This window comes from Artemia franciscana, chromosome 1, assembly GCF_032884065.1.
Source record: "Artemia franciscana chromosome 1, ASM3288406v1, whole genome shotgun sequence".
In the NCBI taxonomy this organism is placed as follows: Eukaryota; Metazoa; Arthropoda; class Branchiopoda; order Anostraca; family Artemiidae; genus Artemia; species Artemia franciscana.
This window is the reverse complement of record NC_088863.1, coordinates 24,411,129-24,433,762: the sequence shown is the minus strand read 5'-3', so window position 1 is coordinate 24,433,762 and position 22,634 is coordinate 24,411,129. Positions and strand designations below refer to the sequence as shown.

The window sequence follows — 22,634 nt, the reverse complement described above, 5'->3', positions numbered from 1 at the left end:
AGTTTTTACGTAAAAACACTAACAGGTTAGTTTCCGGATTTTTTTTTTGGGAGGGGGGATGCATCAACAGGATCCACTCCCCATAGATTTGACAAGTAAGGAGTTTTTTGGGACAAAATACCAAAACTTTTATGAGGACAGACTTAATTTCTAACAGCTGACAGTGTAGAGAACTGAAATGCTATTATAATTATAAGTTATAAGTGAAAATTGAAAAACTATTGTTATATGTAAGCTATTTGTTTTAGAGCCTATAAAAACTGGGAACATTGGTATCTTGGGTGTTTTAACATAGTTGTAAGGTCTTGTTAGCATGATGACTAATTCTATAAAAAGAAACTTTTTTCTACTTTGTTCACCGCGATTTCCTGAAGGATGATACTTTTCTTTTTCTTCAATTAAGCTTTATTAATTTCATCAAAAAAAGCACAGAAATAATAATTCAGGCACCAACACTTATCATGACTGGATAGCTTTCATGAACATATACCTTAGCTGTCTTGCTTCTGTGGCAACAGTGTTTTTCCTTCCAAACTTAGAAGAAATGTCAAACTGTGCACTTATCTCTTCTCCATGTAATTGGCATTGTTCTAGAAATGCCAAACAGTCCTCTATTACAGCATCTCTAACCCCGATCATATGCTTTATGTAGTTTTCTAGCATAGATAGTATACACCTCTTGGAATAAAACCATGTATCTGTGCTTAGTTTTTGTTCAATTGGATCAAGAGTTTTGAGTATTCGACAAATTCCAAACTCATAGTTACCTTTGACACAATATAGAGTGCCAATAACTAAATTCACTATTGAAAGGTGATATATTTTAGCTCCTGGAGTTTGCATTTGAGCTTGCGTTTCTTCTTGTTCAAGTTTCTTCAGTAAATTTTCTGCAGATTCATTTTTTCCTGTAAGGATATAACAAACGCATAAGTTGGCCAGAACAACTGCATTCATCGAAAGTGCTCGATCTGCTTTTCGAACGAATTCATCATAAAGCATGGCGGCATCATTATATTTGTTTTCCATGTACAAAGTGTGCGCTAAATTCAACCTCCAAGTATCTGTGTCTCCGCATAAATCAGCTGATGCGCGAAGGAGTTTTTCTACGCCCTCATAATTTTCGTTATCCACAAGAGGCGACATTGTGCCATCAAAATGGGAATAAATTGCTCAAGGCTGTTCTCGTAATCGGCTATAGCCTTTCTCACATTTGACTCATCTTTTTGTCGTCTCGCGTCTTGAACTCTGCCAGCTATTTTGCGCAAGTTTTCAGCTACTCTACCTGAAAGTGAAGACATTTTCGAGTATGCTTGCTCTTTATTACTAGATTGCATTAAAAATGCAGCAAAAAAGTCGAACAGATATTTTGGAAGGATGTTTTGCGCTTGCTCCTGATACTGCATAAAAGTCGTGTGTGCCATATCAAAGTTTTCATATTTACTTAGCATCAGTAGGAGATTACTTAGTGACTCGGGTGGCTCTCCACTAGCTGTTAGAAATTGTAATTTGTTGCAGCTCTCCATTGCGTCAAATTCGACATCAAGTATTGCTTGATTGTGGAGAGTAACTGAATCTAAATCATGTTCTTCTCTAGGTGGAAGATCTAATAAAGCTTCTTTGGATTCATTCAAGCTCTTCATTTGATAGTGACATGCAGCTTTAAGATTTAAGGACTCTATTATTGCTGACTTGTGTAAAGCCAGAGTGTTTTCTATATTTGTAACGGCACCAGCAGAATCCACAACTAAACCAACACAAAACTCCGGGTGTATTTTTATGGCCAGTTCAACAATACTGCCTAAATACTTTAGCGCTGTTGTGTAGTCTTTGAGCTTGTAGTGACATAGTGCAATGGAATACATTATCTGGGGAATTCCCCCAGCTTTGTTTAAAGCAATATTCAGGAGTGTCAGTGCTTCTGTGAAATTTCCCTCTTGTATATGACAACATCCTAGGTTATAGTACTTTTTCCAATTTTCTTTAATTTTTACTACATAGCTGTTACACTTACGGAAATTTCCTCTATTATATTCAATGAATGCTAGCAACTGTAACTTATCTTCTTCATTTTTATCACTTAATTTTGCACATATTTCCAGAGCCTTGTCATAAAATCCACCTTCCGCGAGAGCTTGTCCCTGATAAAGTTGATAATAGGGCAATTCAGGGAAGAGTAGATGAAGTTCTTTATAGCATTCTGCTGAACTTTGAAAATCTTGAAGCTGGTAATGGCAGAAGCCAAGTAAGGACAAAGCTGCTCGTGACCTTGGATTTTCAGCTAGAAATCTCCCTGCTATTCTAATAACTTCCTGAAAGTTTTTCTCTTGTATAAGTGTATACACTACTTTTGTATAACTTCCTCCCAGCATTTCAATCAAATGTACACTGTCATCAATATAAAAAAGAATCTTGGCTGATGGAATTGTTGCTATGGAAACCCCTTTCTTTCCAGTTTCCGTGGTTACTATTCTTTGGTTGTCAATGCGTGAGTTTATTTCTAATCTATTTTTTTTGTAAATTCTATCCATATAGTAGACACGTAATCAGAAGGATGACCTTTGTACCCATGCCCCACTCTACAGAATCACATTAGTTTTATGATCTTCCCCGTAATTTCTTATTTATTTCTAAATAATCCGCGTATGATTGGAATTTTCAAAGTTGAAACACTTCCCAAATCACCCTATCAAGAAAATATTGCTTTCTTATATTTCAAATAATACAAGAATAAACTCAAATCAAACAGTTCGTGGTAACGAACTGTAGTAAGGAGCGACCAGGCTCAATAGTAATCGAGACTCTAAAAAACAGAATTTTGATGCTAAAAGATACATCAAAAGAATTGGATTTTCAATTTGATTTTAAATATATAAGTTTCATCAAATTTAGTCTTTGTCATCAAAAGTTACGAGTCTGAGAAGATTTGCCTTATTTTGGAAAATAGGGGGAAACACCCCTTAGAAGTCATAGAATCTTAACGAAATCACACCATCGGATTCAGCGTATAAGAGAACCCTATAGCAAAAATCTCAAACTCCTATCTACAAAAATGTAGAATTTTGTATTTTTTGCCAGAAAACAGATCACAGGTGCGTGTTTATTTGTTTTTTTTTTCCCATGGGTCATCGTGTCGACCAAGTGGTCCTAGAATGTCGCAAGAGGGCTCATTCTAATGGAAATGAAAAGTTCTGGTACCCTTTTTAAGTGACCCAAAAATTGGAGGGCACCTAGTCCCCCTCCCACGTTCATTTTTTCCCAAAGTCAACAGATCAAAATTTTGAGATAGCCCTTCTGTTCCGCATAGTCGAAAAGCATAATAACTATGTCTTTGGGGATGACTTACTCCCCCCACAGTCCCTGGGGGAGGGGCTGTAAGTTACAAACTTTGACCAGTGTTTACATACAGTAATGGTTATTGGAAAGTGTACAGACGTTTTCAGGGGGATTTGTTTGGTTTGGGGATGGGGTTGAGGGGAAAGGAGGGGGCTATGTGGGAGGATCTTTCCTTGGAGGAATATAACGTGGGGGAAGAGAAATTCAATGAAAATGGCGCGGGATTTTCTAGCATTACTATAAAAAAAAACAATGAAAAAATAAACATGAAAAAGTTTTTTCAATTGAAAGTAAGGAGTAGCATTAAAACTTAAAACGAACAGAGAATATTACGCATATGATGGGTTCTGAAAATACTTTAGCATAAAGAGCGAGGTATTTAGGAGGAGATGAATACCTCGCTCTTTATGCTATAGTATTTTTAGTAATTTCAACTATTTAATCTACGGCCTATCTGATTCAGGGGTCATTCTTAAAGAATTGGGATAAAATTTAAGATTTAGTGTAAAAAGCGAAATATTAACTAGGGGACAAACCCCCTCATATACATAATAAAACTACAAGAATATAAAAGTTTGTTACGTAAGTTAATTCTTAAGTTACGTACATTTTTTACTAATAAAAACGTTCGTTAAAAATTAAATGTTCTAGTTGCCTTTTTAAGTAACCGAAAAAATTGGAGGGCAACTAGGCCTCCTTCCCCACCCCTTATTTCTCAAAATCGTCTGATCAAAAGTAAGAGAAAGCCATTTAGCCAAAAAAAAAGAATTAAGATGCAAATTTTAATTTAATAATTTATGTGCGGAGAGCCAAAATTAAACATACATTAATTCAAAAACGTCCAGAAATTAAATAAAAAAAACTAGTTTTTTTTAGCTGAAAGTAAGGAGCGACATTAAAACTTAAAACGAACAGAAATTACTCCGTATATGAAATGGGTTGTCCCCTCCGTAATCCCTCGCTCTTTACGCTAAAGTTTGACTCTGCCACAATTCTACTTTTTAAACAATTAAATACTTTGGCGTAAAGTGCGAGGGATTCTGGAGGGGACAACCCATTTTATTTTCGGAGTAATTTCTGTTCGTTTTAAGTTTTAATGTCGCTCCTTACTTTCAGTTAAAAAACTAGTTTTTTTATATTTAATTTAATAGAAAAGAATTGTTACAATGTAATATTCTGCCATCGATTTTAAATTTAAATCTTTGCAACACGTATTGAGTTATTGTGGTTTTGCTTTAGTACGTCGAGCGATTCAGAACTCATTATACTTACCTGGGTACGTTTAGTGGAAAATACAAAATAATATCTTCTCCCCCAAACTGCGGAGAACAATTTTCCTTCGTGAAAAAAAGGGGTCTAAAATTGAACCTTTTCCTATTTCCTACCACCTACTCCCCGAAGGGTCAGAATCATACGGGCATGTGCTTTTATGTGTATTTTTACAATTTGCGTTACAGCCGAGGCGAAAGTTTAAATTTATTTAATTACAAAGACCGTGACCTGCAACAAAGGCGTGTGTATAAAGGAGGAGGAAACGCTTCTCCTCTTAAGCTTCAGTACCACTTTTGTATAAAGTGGAAAAGCTATGGGGAAAAGTATTTCGGTCTTTCGACCCCTGGAGCAACTTCACCCTCTTCCTTCAGATTAGGGTCGGATTTTTATGCAATTTGTACATAGTGACGTTAATTTAGTGTTTGGGTTGAAAATGTATCAAAAACGTGAAATATAACTCTAACTAAGATATATATATATATATATATATATATATATATATATATATATATATAATATATATATATATATATATATATATATATATATATATATATATATATATATATATATATATATATATATATATATATATATATATATATATATATATATATATATATATATATATATATATATATATATATATATATATATATATATATATATATATATATATATATATATATATATATATATATATTTGCAAACATCTTCTTTATGTGCAAAAATCTAGATTTCCTTCCATTTTGGCGAATTTTTCACTATAAATTTCATAGAGGGAGGAGGCCTTAGTCATAATAAAATAATAATAAAAAGGCTGGAAGTTCTCAAGATTTAAAAATATGTATATATTTAATGCTTAAATTTTTTTATGTATTCCTTTACGTAGTTAGTTGAGCTTTCCTTGTTTATCAGTATTTCTTATCAATTTTTTTCTTTTTCTAGGAAAATGTTCGTTGGTGGATTATCCTGGGAAACAACTCAAGGTAATTGTGCTTCCAAATAATCTTATTTTTTGGCAATTCTTTTCTGGAGATAGAGAGACAAAAAATCCTCTGATTAAAGGGATAAAAGGGGAAAGCGTCCCTTTTTTTTAATGATATCTTCATTTTACATTGTTTTCGAGTCAATATGGATAGTCCTCGTTTTTTGATAGCCGAATTCTCAAAAACTTTGTGAATTTGAAACTTTGTTTTTCTTTTAATCGCTCAGTTTTTAGTTTTCTATTACACAAAATCTTAGTAGATGAAGTTTTAGGAATAGAAAAATATTAAAACATATGAAGCATGAATATTAAAAAATTATTTAACATCAACACGTAATTTTTTTAAATTTTTTTTTAGTGGAATCGCAATATCTATTTGGCATCAATACAGAAGAATATTCTCCACCGTGTCACTTTTTGTTTCTACCCTTTTATTTACCCCTTCTGAAAAAATTGTACAGAGGTAATACAACTTTTCTAAAATATGTGTAGATAAGAATTCTGGTTGGCTGTTCTTTTTCTGGTTGGCTGAACTTCTGTCTTTGGACTAAATAGTTTTTTTTTTTTTTTTTTTTTTTTTTTTGATTTGTAATTTTAGCTGTTGCGCAGTCATAGAAAAGATTCTGCTTTGTGACTTTGAACGCATTTTAACTCTTTTCCTGGAACATTCAAAAGATCCGTAGATTTTTGTCTGGTCTCAGTATACCTTCAATGTTGAAAAATTAAAGATGGATTCCTGTCTCAATATCTGTTGTGATACCTGTGCTATTTTAGTATTGAACATCACTTCGAACGTCTCATTGAAATAGTAGATTGTGTTGTTGTGACAAATCCCGGTGTTGTTTTCGCGGATTAGGTTTCATTACACCTGGAAAAACATTTAGTTCATAACGGGTTTACGTCCTTTACTGGAACGTTCAAAAGATTTTTTTTTTGAACCAATAATACATTCAGGGTTGAAAAGTTACGAAGGTATTTAGTTAAGTTAAGAGTCTGTATATCCGCTATAATCCTTTTGTAGTTTCACATTCTTTCATTTTGTTTTAGAGGGTCTTCACCGTTACTTTGAGCGTTTTGGTGAAATAACAGATTGTGTTGTTATGACGAATCCCGACACTGGTCGCTCTCGTGGTTTTGGCTTCATTACGTACGCAAACCCTGCAGTTCTCGATCGTGTTTTAGAAAATGGACCTCATGAACTAGATGGAAGAACAGTAAGCTCTTTCTTTTAGTTTTTCTTATTTGTATTATTTGTTTGTTTCTTCAGATAGGATCTTGTGGGACTTATTTCTGCATTTTGCTGAACGATCCTACAGCTATTGATTTCCTTCCGTAACAGCAGTAAACGTGATCCGCCGCGCTTTTTTTTTTGTTCCTTTGATCTTCCCTTGACGAAATTTGGCAGGCGTATCAGGGACCAGACCAGATTAAATAAGGAATAGTCGTTTCCCCGATTTGACCATCTGGGGGTGAGTGGGAGGACGGTTACTTCGGAAACATTAGAAAAGATGAGGTATTTTTAACTTACGAACGGGTGATCGGATCTTAATGAAATTCGATGTTTATAAAGATATCGTGTCTCAGAGCTCTTATTTTAATCCCGACCGGATCCGGTGACATTGGGGAAAGTTGAAGGGGGAAACCTGTAATCTTGGAAAACGCTTAGGGTAGATAGATCGGGATGAAACTTGATGGGAAAAATAAGCACAAGACCTTGATACGTGATTGACATAACCGGAACGGATCTGCTCTCTTTGTGGGAGTTGGGAGGGGGGATAATTCGGAAAAATTTGAAAAAATGAGGTATTTTTAACTTACGAACGGGTTGTCGGATCTTAATTAAATTTGATATTTAGAAGGACCTTGTGTCTCAGAATTCTTAATTTAAATCCCGACCGGATCGGGTGACATTGGGGGGAGTTGGAGGGGGAAACCAGAAATCCGGGAAAACGCTTAGAGTGGTGAGATCGTAATGAAACCTGGTGGGAAGAAGCTCTTGGCTCTTCTGACCTCGTCACAAGTGCCATATGAGCTCTTGGCTCTTTTTTATTTTGGGAATTTTCCAGTTTATGTACATATATACATAAACTGGATTTTAAGAGTGTGTTTCCGGTGGAAATTGCAATTTAATTCGTATTTACATCAAATGCGAATTAGTTGCAAACTTGGAAGAGGTTGTTAGCTATTGTTTTAATGTGTATTATAATGATTTAAAAAATGAATATTTTTTGAGTAAAAAGTAAAATTTGAAAAATATGAGTGCTAATAATAATAATGATAATTTATTGTTACCGGACTAAGAACGGACCTTGCTTAACACCACGGCGCACATGAATACGATTACCAACAGTACCTTGGAAACATATCCGGATTGAGGAGTTCTGATATCACAGCCACTGGCAGGAACAAACAAATGCATTAACTAATGCCAAATACTCATCAATCCTCATAAGTTTGGTCATATGCCTCCATTTTTCCTGATTTGATGATGATTGTGCAGAAGCTAATGCACAAAAGATGCTAGCTCACTGTATTGACGAAGTTAATTTTTGGTTTTTCCAGCCGTTGATTTGCCCCCACCTGAAGCAAATTTTTTTTAGTTTTATTGACTTTGCTCGAACCTGGAACGCGCTCTTGAGAGAGGAGACTCCTCAGAACAGGGAACACACTCTGCTCATTGTGTTAACACACTTTTAGAAAAAATGGGAACTGTCACAAGACCCGCCTCTTCTAGACTGGGTTTAAATGAGTGTCTCTTTGCTTGAAACCTGATAAAATTCCTTTACATTCAGGTTTGGCACTAATAAAAACTAAGTTAATGATTGAACTTTTTTTTTTAATTTAGGCTCGAATCGGTTTGAGCTTGTAGTTTTCGTCTTATTCCTGAAGTCTAGTTACTTTTTTTATTATAAGTTCTGGCCCATGTTGCTTTTAAAAATTGCTAAATATCCAAATCATGCAAGTTACAATATCGGCCCGAGATTTTGTTTGCTTAAAAGAGCAGTTGCCAGTTGTTTATTGAAACAGGAACAAAGCTCTGCTTTAAAATTAGAAACAGTTGGTCTAGACAGTTTTCGCCTAAAGGTGCAGCTGAAATGCATGATTCTTTTCTGTGTTTTGTTTTTAATTGTTTTTCTGGTCTATAATGAAAACTTTCTCTTTAGATCGATCCGAAACCGTGTACTCCGAAAGGAACACCCACTGGAAGAAACACAAAGTCCATTAGGAATAGCCGCTATAAGATATTTTTGGGAGGATTACCTGCCGGAATCACCGAAACAGAGTTGAAAAACTTCTTTCAGCAATATGGCAATGTCATTGAAACGGTCATCATGTTTGATCAAGAAAACAAGAAAACTAAAGGTGGCTTTAGAGGTAACTTTTAGTATCCAAGAGCCTGAGCTGGTTATAGGGTGTCGTAAAAAATTTATCCACTCTTTTACTCATTATAGCTCACTAGCTTTTTTTCTTCTGAAGTGAAATTGGTGCTTTAATAGCCCGTTCAGATGCATGGGGAAACACTCAAAAACCAATCGGTTTTTCCAGTAGTATAGATTGTCTTTGGAATTAGTTTCCCTGTGGTACTGATCGGATTTTCGTGTGTCGTCGAGGAAACTGAAGAAGCAAAGATTTTTAAAGTGGACAACATGTCAACTGTCAAGCACGTGAAAGTTCAAGATTTGATGGCTTCTATCCAACACAAATAATGCTTTGTATAAAACTAAAATGAAAGTGGAAGATACCTGGCAAAAATACACTTGACATAGAGACTTGCCTTGTAAAAGTGCATGTTATCTGTGGTTTTTAGTAAAAATTTTGTACTTATCGTTTGAACGCCTTTCCCCTCGCATTGATTGGTTTTTCCATGTGTCTGAACGCACCTTAAAGTTTATTATTCTTGTTGAAAATTTGACTGAACAGCCTATAGCTGTAAGTTCCATCGAAGGGACAAGATATCTTTCGTCATTTTAAGCCTAAAAGAATCGGTGAGCTATGAGGAGTCAAAGATTAAAACATTTTATTTTCTATTTCTTCCTTTTTTTGCGACACCCTGTACATACAATTTCATTTTTAACTTTTTTAAGCCCCATGAAGTGGAAAATATATTTTATAAATTTACTTTATTAAATTCATTTTTAATATTGCCATTGGGGCAGTATTAAAAATGAGTACTTCCTTGGCTCATGGCTCTCCCACTTTAGTCCTAGAAAATGAGAATGGGCAGGATATTGGAAATGCATGAATACACAAACGGACGTCTTATCAAAGCTTTTTGATTAAAAAAGCTGGAAATCAAAAATAAAAATCTCCACCAAATACAAGACCTAAAATATATCGTAGTTTTGTAGAAGTAAAAACTATCTAGGAGGAAATTTTTAAAGGAAGTGCTCGCCCTATTGCTGTCATTTATATCTCTATGAACTATCTTCATTGAACTGAACTGATATGAACTGACTTTCTATTTTTTTCTTTTAGAGCCATAATAACGGAATCGTGACCTGTCTTTAACTTGAGAAAACTAGATCAATATGCACTTTTATGTCAACCTGTAGACTACCAAAACTGTGAGTTTTTCAGAGAGGAGAATGCTTTGAAAAAAAATTGAAAGTAAATAAAAAGGAATAAAAAAAATTCAAGAAATATTTGAATATCCGATATTTGTCCAACATTTTTTCTCTCTGTGAAAGATCTTGAATATATACTCTGTCATTGAACAGGAGTAAGTAATAAGTAAGTAAGCCGGCTCTAGACCCTTAAGGTCCAAATCGGCGGTGCTGATCTCCGTTTCATGGTCCTTGAGTTAGGAAGTGCAATGGGGGCTAGGGGCCAACCATCCTGTGGAATAGAAGTAAGATATTTATAGACATGAATAGAAGTAAGACGTTAAAGGAATCGATTTAAATCCTGAAGGTTTCACTATTTTTACTGTGGCGATCCGAAAATTACTATGATTATACGATTTCCGATTACATTAATATTATATTAAGGTTACCACCAAGTGAGCTGATTCTAAATCCTTCTATCTGAAAGAGAATCACACAGTAGTGTTTGTACGTTCACTGCTAGAACTTGTCTGCTGAATTCTAGTGCCCTACCTCAGAATTAATAATCTATATTTTTGTATCAATACGACCACTGCCTTCGTTCATGAAAGCGATTTAGTTAAGATAGAAATCTACTCTCGTACATTAGTATATTTCTAAGGTCAACCTTGAACATGTTTTTATAGTTTTCATACTCCCTATGTACATGGCTAATCTGGAACCTCCGGGGATTGTATGACCTGGGCCTCTAGAAAGTTACTTACTTGTATTTAATTATTTTCAAAGACAAATATAGCGTAATGCATATAATCAATCAATGCTTACAAGCTATTGAATGAATAAATAAATAAATAGACCTTATACTTTCTCGCCTTATAGTTAATAAATTGTAGTTTAAGAGTTTAATTTCATGGCCTTGGCTCTTAGAGGAAACTGATGCATTATAAAGATATATTTATATATATTTATTGATTATACCTGTATTAGTGGTGTTCCTCAAACATGTGTCGCGGGTAGTTTTATCGATGGGTTCAGTGGTTTATTGCAATGGTTCCTGTCAGAAATCGGTTCCTGTCAGTAGTAGCTGAAAGTCTACAAAATAAAAGTTTGAAAACAGGGTAGGGTCAAAAGATTGCCTTGAACAACAAGGAAAATTGCAATTTTACATGGGTAGCACTGATGTGTCTTTTTCTTCCTTTTTATTCTTCGCTGCTATCAGGGCACTGGAACATCATTAAGAGCTGTTTAGAGGTTAATTTGTATATCTAATTGCTTGTTTCTAATTCGATTTGATAGCGCCATCATAACGGGCCATATCACGCCCAAAAAATGCAATTTGTATGCCATCTCCTGCATGGAAAGGCTGGGCGTGGCTCTGGCATATCATAGAGAACTATTTAAGGACCATTTAACTGTCAGTTTTTAAATCTAACCCCCCTTTTAATAAATTCGGTGATAATGCCTTATAAATCGCCATTTGGCACCCAAAAACTGTAATTTTGGTTTTACCTCCGGATTGGAAAAGGCTGTTTAAGGCCCATTTAAAAGCAGATTTTTTTTTATCTAATCGTTTGTATTAATTTGAATTGCCATATATATGGCAATTCCATAAAGCCATAAATACGGCTTTATGCCATAAAGCCATCATAAAGTGCCGTCTGCCTCCCAAAAAGTGCGCTTTGCGCTATTTCCCCATTTTTCTCAATGAAAATACCAAAAAAGGGCCTTTTCGAATGAAAAGACTCCAAAAAGGATATTTTTCAAAATCTAGGCTGGGGTAGAAAACTAGAGGGCATTGATATACCCTCCCCCCATAATTGTTACCAATAAAAATAGCACACATATAACATCGTAGAGCCTCAAATCAATGATGTTGATCATTTCAGCGTGGCTCATCTAATAGTTATAAAACTTCGATCTCTGGGCCACCTTATTGGCTTACATTTCTAGCATGTAATAAATGTGGGATTTGAAACTACAAATATTGTGAAGAAGACTCTTATGGACAAGATGCTTGTCTATTGGCACAAGCCATGCCTTGTTGCCATGGTAACATGAGTTGAAGTTTTTGATAAAATATTTCTTTTTAAATGCGTGTTCTCTTTCAAGTGCCGATTCATATCCGATGATCAGTCCTCCTAAAATGTTAAAAATCAAAATATTCGTAAATTATATTAACTAAACATCTTAAATTCTTCTAATAATTTTGTAGATGATTGATATTTTTTTTTTTAATTTAAAATTTCTCTAAGATACCAAGAATAAATGGACCCTTATTATGACTTAACCCTGATTTTTCAAGGCAAAATTTAGAGAGATGTGAAGTTAAACTAATATTTTATGCCCTATTTTACCAAAAACTCGTGTTCTTTTCACTTCACTCGTCTCTTGGCCTAACTTAAAAAAAAATTTATAGGGTTTATTATCGACGTACAAAAATTAATTTTAAAAAGCAAGATTTTTCGGATAAAAACAAAGAGCGAAGATGAAACTTAAAACGAAAAAAAAATACTGCTTTAAGCTGGTACGTCGTATTTCTCTATATTTGTAGACTTCTGAAAGCGCTTTACTAAAAACCAAGCTTTCTTGAGTTTTTTAGAGAATTAAAATCATGTCTTAAAAGGTATTTATTTTACGGCCGTTAATAGATTATTGAGAGCTTTATGAGTTATTTTTTTGTTTTCTGCAGACCGCTTAACGATTTTCTCGTTTCTACTTTTGTTTTGTTTCGTGGGTTTTGCGTTTTCAGCAATGCTCTGTGTTACTGGGCATTAACTTTAAAGCTTCAATTGATTGAGTTGATATAATTAAGACTTGATGTTAACTTAAGACTTAAGTTGATATACTATTTATCTATGGTATTGCGCCGTTACGAAATGACTACTTAAGTATGGGGGCCTTAACTTGAAAAGGGGAATTTTTGAGGCCAAATGAGGATAAATTAGGATAAACTACTCACCTCCTAACCAATCTTCTCAAAAGGATTTCTAAACTATACAACCCTATATTTAATATAAACCACGACAGATTGACAGTTTCGGCTCAATAGGACCAAAATGTCATACGACAAAAATACGAGGCAGTCATTTGGTTTAAAGTATGTAAAAGCCTTACATAAAAATATAATAGTTTCTAAGAATTCACTTAAAGCAGTGGTATGTTCCGTTCATGAGCTCATTATTATATATAGTACGCTTATTATAAACATATTATTATTATTATTATTACTATAGCACGCTTATTATAAACATATTATTATTATTATTATTATTATAGTACGCTTATTATAAACATATTATTATTATTATTATTACTATAGCACGCTTATTATAAACATATTATTATTATTATTATTACATATAGTACGCTTATTATAAACAACGGAAAAGAGACTAAAAATGAACAATTTGATGATTAAACTGAGTTAAATTGAGTTAAAAAGAACAATTTGATGTTAAAACTTAAAATACACAAGAGTTTTCCTAAATAAGAAGGGGTATGTTGCACCTTTACATCCCTCGCAGTTTAGGGTGAGCCTTAATTTATGCTCTTCTGAAATTCTATTTCTGAAATTCTTCATGTCGGTCCCCTAGGCGTGAAACAAAATAGGATACACTTACCAAAACTATGTGTAAAGTTGCTCGCAAATTTTACTAAACCTACCCGCTGTATACTTGCTTCGGTAAAGGCTTCAGGGACCCTTTGTATAGAGTTTTCGATTATTCCAGATCAACTTTTTTCTATAATCTGATTCAATCAGGATCACTAAGGAAGGGTGAACGTATGCAATTTTTACCCTCGACACATGTTCCGCATTATTTGATATGCCAAGACATAATAATATTTAAAGTGTGTTTTAAGTTAAAACTTATTCTTATTACTATATAAAAATATTTAAGTACAGCATCCTGTGTTTTATTCGCTATGTTCTTATCATAATTGATAGTTTGTATATATATATATATATATATATATATATATATATATATATATATATATATATATATATATATATATATATATATATATATATATATATATATATATATATATATATATATATATATATATATATATATTATATATATATATATATATATATATATATATATATATATATATATATATATATATATATATATATATATATATCTTCTTTCTATTAAGGTAACGTTAAGTTGTCCTAAGTTTATTCCTACCTTAGAAAATCCGTTGTAAGGAATACATTTTTGTTTTTGCACAAATTAAAATCAGTGGTGGCTCACTTGTTGGTGCTGTAGAATTCAAGAGCAAAAAGGTTTTTTTTGGAGGGTGAGGGGGGATTTATGTTCGTTGGAACAGAAGATGTAAATTTTGTCACATGGAAGTTCTGGGGAAGTGTTTTCAATTCCCGAAAGGGGATGATTGATCTGACACCGTCTTATACTGGTGGCTCATAGATATTTCAAAATCAAAATGCTCTTTTTATGATTTTCAAGTGGTTGATTTTACTAAAGGGACTTAATTCTATATTTGTCATGTAACATTACTGGTTATCTTTCGTTTTGGCTTTAGTTGCCGTTTTATAGCACTAGAACTGTTTAAGTTAAAACTATGGCTAAAATATTCTAAGCTAAACTAAGTTAACATCAATCAGTAAAGTTACTCATAATACTGCTATATAGCTAAGATTAATATAGTTCAACTCTCAGTTACTCTTAAAAAGTACAGACAAATTCAGATATGTATTTGTAGATTTTTTCGCCATTGATTTAAAAATTAGACTTATTATTATTAAGATTAAATTCGGACTCTAAATTGTTTTGACAGTTAGACACGAAAAAAATGCTTGATATATACTGTACTAGAAGTTAGAATTCTAACAGTATAATTGGAAAAGATTAAGATTTATATTTAGTATCCTAGAGCTTCAAAGACCATACATTTACACAGTGGTGTACCAGGAAGGGGGAGGGCCCGATTCCTCTCCTCGGAGGACCTTCTGCTTCAAAAGGACTTCAGTGAATAAAGCACGAAAACTCGGTGTATAGCTATTTTATAGCCTATTTTATATCCCGAGTAACTGCAAATTTGATGTTTTAAAAGGGGTAATTATATAGTTTTTGTAACTGTCACTTATTTAAGTTTTTATTATTACAAATACGCATAAAAGTCATTGGAAACTACTCAAAAATAAGCGAAAAAGAAAAAGTAGGAAAACATATCTTAAAAGTATAAAAAAGTATAAAGTAATAAAAAGTATCTTAAGCCTTCCCCCTTCAGACCTGGTTCCTGGGTACGGTCCTACCTAGACATATGAGTTCTGTGATGGTAACATAAAAAAAATATTCAATCAAATATTGCCGCCAATGTGTTTCGACTTACCAATAGATTTGTAACTGCGTGTAATGGGTTGCTAATAAGCAGCGAACCAGTCAACCCTATTTGTGAGTAACTGATTTTAGTCTTTTGAAGACTATTTATTTTTACATTAAATTATTGTTGCTTTCTGCAGTCCGGAATTTGTTACCATCAAAGAAAATAAAGTGTTGAGTGTATGGTCTAATCTTCTTAGCTCCATGGAGATGGCGCTTTTGCTTTTAGGTTGGAGTAAGTTATTAATGATATACATTTTTGTTTCATATCCGACTAGGCTTTGGCTTTGTCACTTTTGACGATGATGCACCAGTTGATAGATGTGTTCAAGAACATTACTGTACAATTATGGGAAAACAGGTAGTTTTAAGTTATGCCTATATTTGTAGGTTTGTTTATGATATTTTAGGGTACTGATGGTTTTGGCTAAAAGAAGAAACAGGGAACTAGTTGCAGTGCCAAGGTTAATGTCCTCATACCCAAACCGAAAGGGTGCATCTAACTTTGTTTGTAATTCTGCAAGAGAGAGAAAATAAATTTGGAAGTTTTTCGGTAGAATGACCCTTTTTTGTAAATTTGTAAGAATAAAAGTTTGTAACAGGGCAATGGGGCTTCATTTTGGTAAAATTGCTGTTGGGCCTATGGTGGTTTTAGGGGGTTGGAGTAGAGAGGGCATTTGCCCCAGGTGCAGAATTTTTAGGGGCGCAAAATTTCAAATAAATGATCTAACGGTTGTAATCACTTTGTAATTTTTTAATTTTATTTTTATAAAAATAAAGTAGAGGGCGCAGTTGGCAGTAAGTATAATAAATTGAATTCGAAATTTTCATATTTTTTTTCTTTTATCTGTAACGCCATTCCTTGAAAATAAAAGTAAGCCGACCGAATTTAATAAATCATAATATTGTTAGAATTAAATATGCATTACAGAGATACTGTCCTTTTTAAACGTCAGGAGTTGCCTATCAAATGCGATTAGCCATTGCAATGTCGGTGGCCAATAATGAGGGGAGATTGTGTAAACCTAGGCAATATTAATGTACCTCAGATCGGCAATGATCAAGAGCGACTAAATGATTCGGTGTTACTGAACACAGAATGGTAAGAATTGGAAGCAATGAATTGCGACAAAATGATTAATAATTTTGCAGACCCTAAAGTAAGAAAAGTCAGAATTAATAAATGAATTTTTTTTTTTTTTTAATAAGCGAGAATTTTGTTGAAAGTTGGTGTGAAAGTTCTCGGGAGTCGGGGGGGGGGGGGGCTAGTCAAGATTTTGCCCCGGGCACAAGAGAGGCCGGAACCGCCACTGTGTTGTGTGACTCACCTGAACATGCTAATAAAATAAAAATTTCACCATTATATTCCTTATTGTTGCTCTTTCCAAGTATCGTGGTTGCTTTTCCGACTATGCACAACTCCCTCCTCCTGATGGTCCCATATGTAGCCATAATAGTCTATGTCTTGGTTCATTTTCATCATATAATTGGTCGCATAAGCGGGAGTTGCATTCTTGGGAAGATGAGATCCAGTTTCGTCTGAATGATTATAATAGAAATTGGAATAAAATTATGCAAAACGATCTAAAGATGTGGATAAAAATGGAAGGGAACCTGAAAAAATAGAAGGATAATTTAAATTAATAGAAACTTTCTGTATCCTGCTTAAATTCTCGTGATAATATCTTTGTTTTAGTTTTTTATTTTGTACATATTTTAGGACTATTTGGGTCCATGAGGAGAAATGGGATGCACCCACACCCATTGGGTACCTACTTTCCTAAAATATAAACCGGTATAATAGGATTAGAGTCTGACCTGAGGAGGGAGTAAAAGAGATGTAATTTTTATTACGAAGATAATAAATGTGAAAACGGAATTCTTCAAAAATGTCAATGGAGTGGTTTTAGTTATCTTTTTAAATTCTTATTTTTTCAAGTAGCTAAACATCACAGCTTAGAAAAATGTAGTGTGGTCAACTGAGTGTCTCCAGGGGCCCTCAGGGAATCAGTGAGAACCTAGGCTTTGAGCCAGAACTACTGAGCCATTTCCTATCTGGCTGATTGGCTGAGGCATCTCAGCCAATCTTCTCTAGTTGCACGGAGTAGATGTTCCTCTTTCAGTGTGACCTGTTTGATAAAAACAATGGAGAAATCTGTCTCACTCTTTATCTCGTTTTTGTAAGAAACAAAAAATGTTAGATTCTCTCTTTCGTTTTGGGCTCAGCGATATAAAGGTTCATTCAAACTAGCTTATATATATATAGCTATATGAGAATAGCTTATATCCATTCTCATTAATTATTATTTAAGTTATGGCTTCGTTATTAAACATAGTTTTACAAGGCCAGTAGAACTGGATCATTTTCAAGCCCAGTCATTCTGATTCTAAATGTAGGGCAAGTATGATACTATTTGAAAGGACACCGCAGGGACAGAATCTAGTATCTATAGCGTACATTAGAAGTTGGATTAAGTTCACCTGTATTACGTAATAGTTTATACCCTATTACTGATAGAGAAGTTTTTTCCCCTTAAGAATACGGTGTCTTTAGTTTTGCCTCCAATTCTAAACTAATGTTGCATAATAATACTTATATACACTTATATAATATAATATAATATATTGTAATATAATATATATATTATAATTATATAATATAATACACTTATATTACCTACTAGTATTGCGCTCCTCTTACTCATTATACGTATTTTAGTCTTTTTCCCCTCTAAGTATTACGCTTCTTTTGTTTATAAGTATATACTTTGTCGTCGATGAAGAAGTTTTTCCCTTCAGTCTTCAGTTTGTTTTTGTTCCCCTGTCTTTTCTCAACCTGAGCAAAAAGAACATACAAGATTATCCTGGGATCATGCAATTGATTTTAAATCATGATTATCGCAAGTTAGTGAGTTAGGACGTTTTATTGGCTCTGCTGCAGTGAGGCGATGAAAATTGAATCTTGCCTCAAAATCTATACACAGCGGAGGATACCCTCCGAATCGGAGAGGGATGAACTTTTACAAGCGAGGAAATTTTTTGGCCATTTCACCCGCTGAAAAATTTTCTTTTTGGGATTCCCTTTTCTACAATTTTTGTTTTTCGTCTTATCAAGTCTAATCTTAATACGTATTACTTGACAACCATGTAGGTTTCTTCTTTTAGTCATTAGCATAGTTGTAGTTTATAAATGTATTGTTTGGTTATTGCTTTTTTTGGAAATGCTGATGTGAAACTTTCACCTGTCTATTGTTTTTCCCCGGGTTATGTTCCAGTAAACCTGTACAGTAATGCTATTACCGCTGATGTACTTGCGAGTAATAAATAACAATGGAATGTAAAACCTTCTTTCCGGCTATTTCATAACTAAAAATGCTTTCTGCAGCTGCCCCTCCCCCCTTACGGATAACATTCTAGACACAACCTTTAAAGGCGTATTAACTTGTATTGACATGAAAATCGGTAGCTTTTGGTAATATACGAAAATAGAAAATATTTTGCTTTATAGCTGATGCATACTTTATTTGTTATAAATTAGTTAATTTTTTATTGGAAAATTTTAAGCTAGGTTTTGGACCTAATAAGTTAGTTTTAAGTAGAGTTAACCGTTTTCTAATTACGCTAAAGTTTAACCAAATTACTAAGCTAGTTATTACAGTATTCTCTTTTTGGATTCCCAATACTGGGACTAATGATGTTCTCATACATTTAGTAAAATTAACTAATGGGTCGGTCTAGGTTGGTTTTGTCTAGTCTCGTTTTCAGGACATCACAAAAAATTGTTACCTTTAACATAATGGTAATTTTATTAACATTATGGTAAGTTCAGATGCGACCAGTCTGTAAAAACTGCATAATATCCACACTATAAATGAGGAATATTTTAAACGACAATGGATTGTTTTATGATCGGAGGTGCATTTTCCATTGTGGAAAGAATTTTCAGTACCTTTGGATGATTTATAGCAACCTCACGATAAGTATTTTTTCATTTCTCATGGTCTATGGAATTTTTTTCTGTAAAAAAAAAAAAAAAAAAAAAAAAAAAAAAAAAAAAAAAAAAAAAAAAAAAAAAAAAAAAAAAAAAAAAAAAAAAAAAAAAAAAAAAAAAAAAAAAACACTACATATGTGTCAAAGGAGGATCGAAAAATGATCAGCCAAACTTTTTTTTTCCAACAAGTTGGGAGATTGTTTATCCTGTCTGTCTGAATATCTCTTTGGTAGGAAAGTGAGTATTCTAATGGGTTGAAAATGATAACGCCTATCCAAGGATTTTTTGTTTGTTCGGATTTAAATCCAGGATTTCTGTTCGGGGGGGGGGGTAACAATTTTGTTACGCATATAAATTTCTCTGTGTATTTTGTTACGTTTTTACTAGTCAGACACGAATATCGGGGGAGGGGTTCAAACCCAGTAACACCCAACTCAGACTATCTGTTTTGGATTTTATTTTTTTCAGCTAGCGATGGCTTTATGCCAGCAACTTGATTTTAATTCAAAAATCAAGTAAATATTTATCAGTTTGTTACAATTTTACTTTTCTTTTTACTTTTTTCATAAATATAGGAGTTTCTGCTTTAGTGCTTGGATATTAATCATAATAATAATAATAGTTTATTCCAGAAAAAGTCCGTGGGCCATAAGAAATTTACATAAAAAAACAACAAATTAAACTAAAATAAATTAACACTATTTAAAGAAAACCCTCACGATGTGCAGCTGCGATCCTGACAAACCTTGCTATCCTTTTAATACTCAGAAATTTTGTCTCTTTCATTCTATCTACCATCCATACCTCTTTCAATTTTTCTTTACCATTCATCTCTCGTCTCCATTCATTCAATTCGACACATTCACACAAAAAAATGTATCAAACTTTCATCCTGAGATCCACACATAGGGCAAGCAATAGATTCTATTTTCTCCCCTTTTCTCCCTTGATGCTTTATCTTCTCTCCAATCAAAAATCCATTTCCCCTCCAATCCAAATATGCCTTCAAATCCTTTCTACTCAACCCAACCTTCCAAAATACCTCCTCCCTCCAACTACCCTTTATCTCTCTATAAAATTGTAACGACCCTGAACGATCCAGACTTGTCCACCATATCTGAATTTCTTGGTGCTTCAACATCTCTTGTACCTCCCTTATTAATATTTCCTCCATACCCATAACCCCCTTTCCGTCATTCCACCATTCTCCTAATCCACAGTTATCTAAGATATCCTTAATCTCCGCTGGCCACCCTACTTTACTTTTCTGTCTCAACGCCTCTAGGTATATTGCCTTTGCTACCGTAAATCTCTGCATACCCAGTATCCTAATCCAATAACTCACCATAGTCACTAGCCTCGTAGATCGCTATGAGAAAAAAAGGTCGCTATGAAAAAAGATCGATACTTTTTTTCTAACAGTTTATACCCGTTGGCTTTAGTTTTCGGTGCGGTTCAATCCCAGTGTAAGTTGAAGCTAGAAATATATCATAAATATATAGGTATAGTCTAAATATTTTAAAATCAAGAGTTCCAATTCAAAGAAAAAATCGTATTGAATAAACCGTCTTTGCCGATTGTCAACCAATAATGTAATCTATCGTACTAAACAAATTATAAAACACAAGTAAAATTTTCTCTTTAGGGGTTAACTTGCACGGGGCTGAGTAAACAAACAAATTTAGGGTTTAAAACATCTATATCAAAGATATAGAGAAGGGGTATACAACAGGGGAAACAACACTGAGGGTAGAAATTTAAAAAAAGAAAAGTATTGAAATAAATAAAAAAAGACATAAAAAGATGAATTTAATTTATTATTGGGAAGCAGAGTTTTTTCCAGAGTAAAATATCACAAAATGGTTGACTTTAAAGCCTTGGTAGTTGGCCGGGAAGAGACCTGAAAATGGACCCTTACGTGTAGATATAATCTATGTATTTTAAAATTAAAATTTCCAGTCTAAAAGAGAACTGTATTGAATAAAAACCTTCTTTGCTGATTATCAATAATTAAATCTATCGCACTAAATAAATCAAACAACACAAGTAAAATTTTCATCCCAGAAGTTCTCATCCTATTTGGGGAGCACTTGTGAAATATCTACGAGGTGTTCCCTTGGGTAGCTACACATCGATGGGGACGTAATTCCCACTGTTCGTAGCAGCACTGGAAATCTTCAACCGTTATGGTCTTCAGCATATCTGTTACAACGTTTTGGATGGTTTCTTAATTCCCGAAATGACGGCCAATAATTTTGGTCAGTTAAAAATGGTACTAGAATTTTAATCACCGTTTGAATGAGCCCTCTCCCGTTATTATAGGACCATTGGTTTGATACGATCATCCCTTGGAAAAAACAAATAAACACGTATTCGTGATCGTTCCTCGGGCAAAAAATACAAAATTACACATTTTTGAATACCGGAGCTTGAAACCTCTACTGTAGGGTTCTCTTGTACGTTGAATCTGGTGGTGTAATTTTTATAGATTCCTTGACTTTTGGGGGATATTTTCCCCCTTTTCAAAAAATTAGGCAAATCTTCTCAGGTTCGTAGCTTTTGATGGGTAACATTAAACTTAATGAATCTTGTATATTTGGAGTCGGCATAAAAATCTAATTCTTTGATGCATCTATTGATACTAACATTCTGTTTTTTAGAGTTAATATTGGGCTATTCCGTGACGTACAATGAAAACACAACTTCATTCATCACAGTCTCACAAATCACTTAGTTAACGCACGGAGTACCAACTTGAACTGAGCTATGTAAGGGTCCTGATACACATGCTGTCTCAGAGCCAACAATGCAGGGATCATTTGCAATATCGCAATCTCATTAATTTTCTACCACACCTAGTATATCCCAAAGATATAGAGAAGGGGCATGCAATAACGAAATAGTGGAGAGAGTGGAAATAAAAAAAGGTTTTGAAGTATAGAAAAACACTAAAAGATGAATTTAAATAAGTATTGGGAAGGAGAGTTTTTCCTGAGTGAAAGTTTCAAACTTTGCTTTTGATTTTTTGTAATTATAAATATTTAATTTGTTTAAGAGTGAATTTACGCAGGAAAAGTAATTCATGCTTAAATCGCGCATATAAAAACTTATCCCACTCCCTAACTTAATAATGGAGCATCTTAACAACATAA

General features: G+C 33.7%; 1 protein-coding gene across 2 annotated transcripts in view; it reads left to right on the top strand.

Annotated features, from left to right (window-relative positions):
* Nucleotides 1–22,634, top strand: part of LOC136027253 (heterogeneous nuclear ribonucleoprotein 27C-like) — a 50,013-nt gene that overhangs the window by 11,402 nt on the left and 15,977 nt on the right. Inside the window, exons 2-5 of one of the 2 annotated variants that reach the window (XM_065704336.1) lie at nt 5,554–5,594; nt 6,641–6,807; nt 8,758–8,956; nt 15,770–15,852. In XM_065704336.1, coding sequence (XP_065560408.1) covers nt 5,554–5,594; nt 6,641–6,807; nt 8,758–8,956; nt 15,770–15,852 — 490 coding nt within the window. Of the gene's footprint in view, nt 1–5,553; nt 5,595–6,640; nt 6,808–8,757; nt 8,969–15,769; nt 15,853–22,634 lie in introns of both variants that reach the window. The other variant, XM_065704328.1, reaches the window with a different exon arrangement.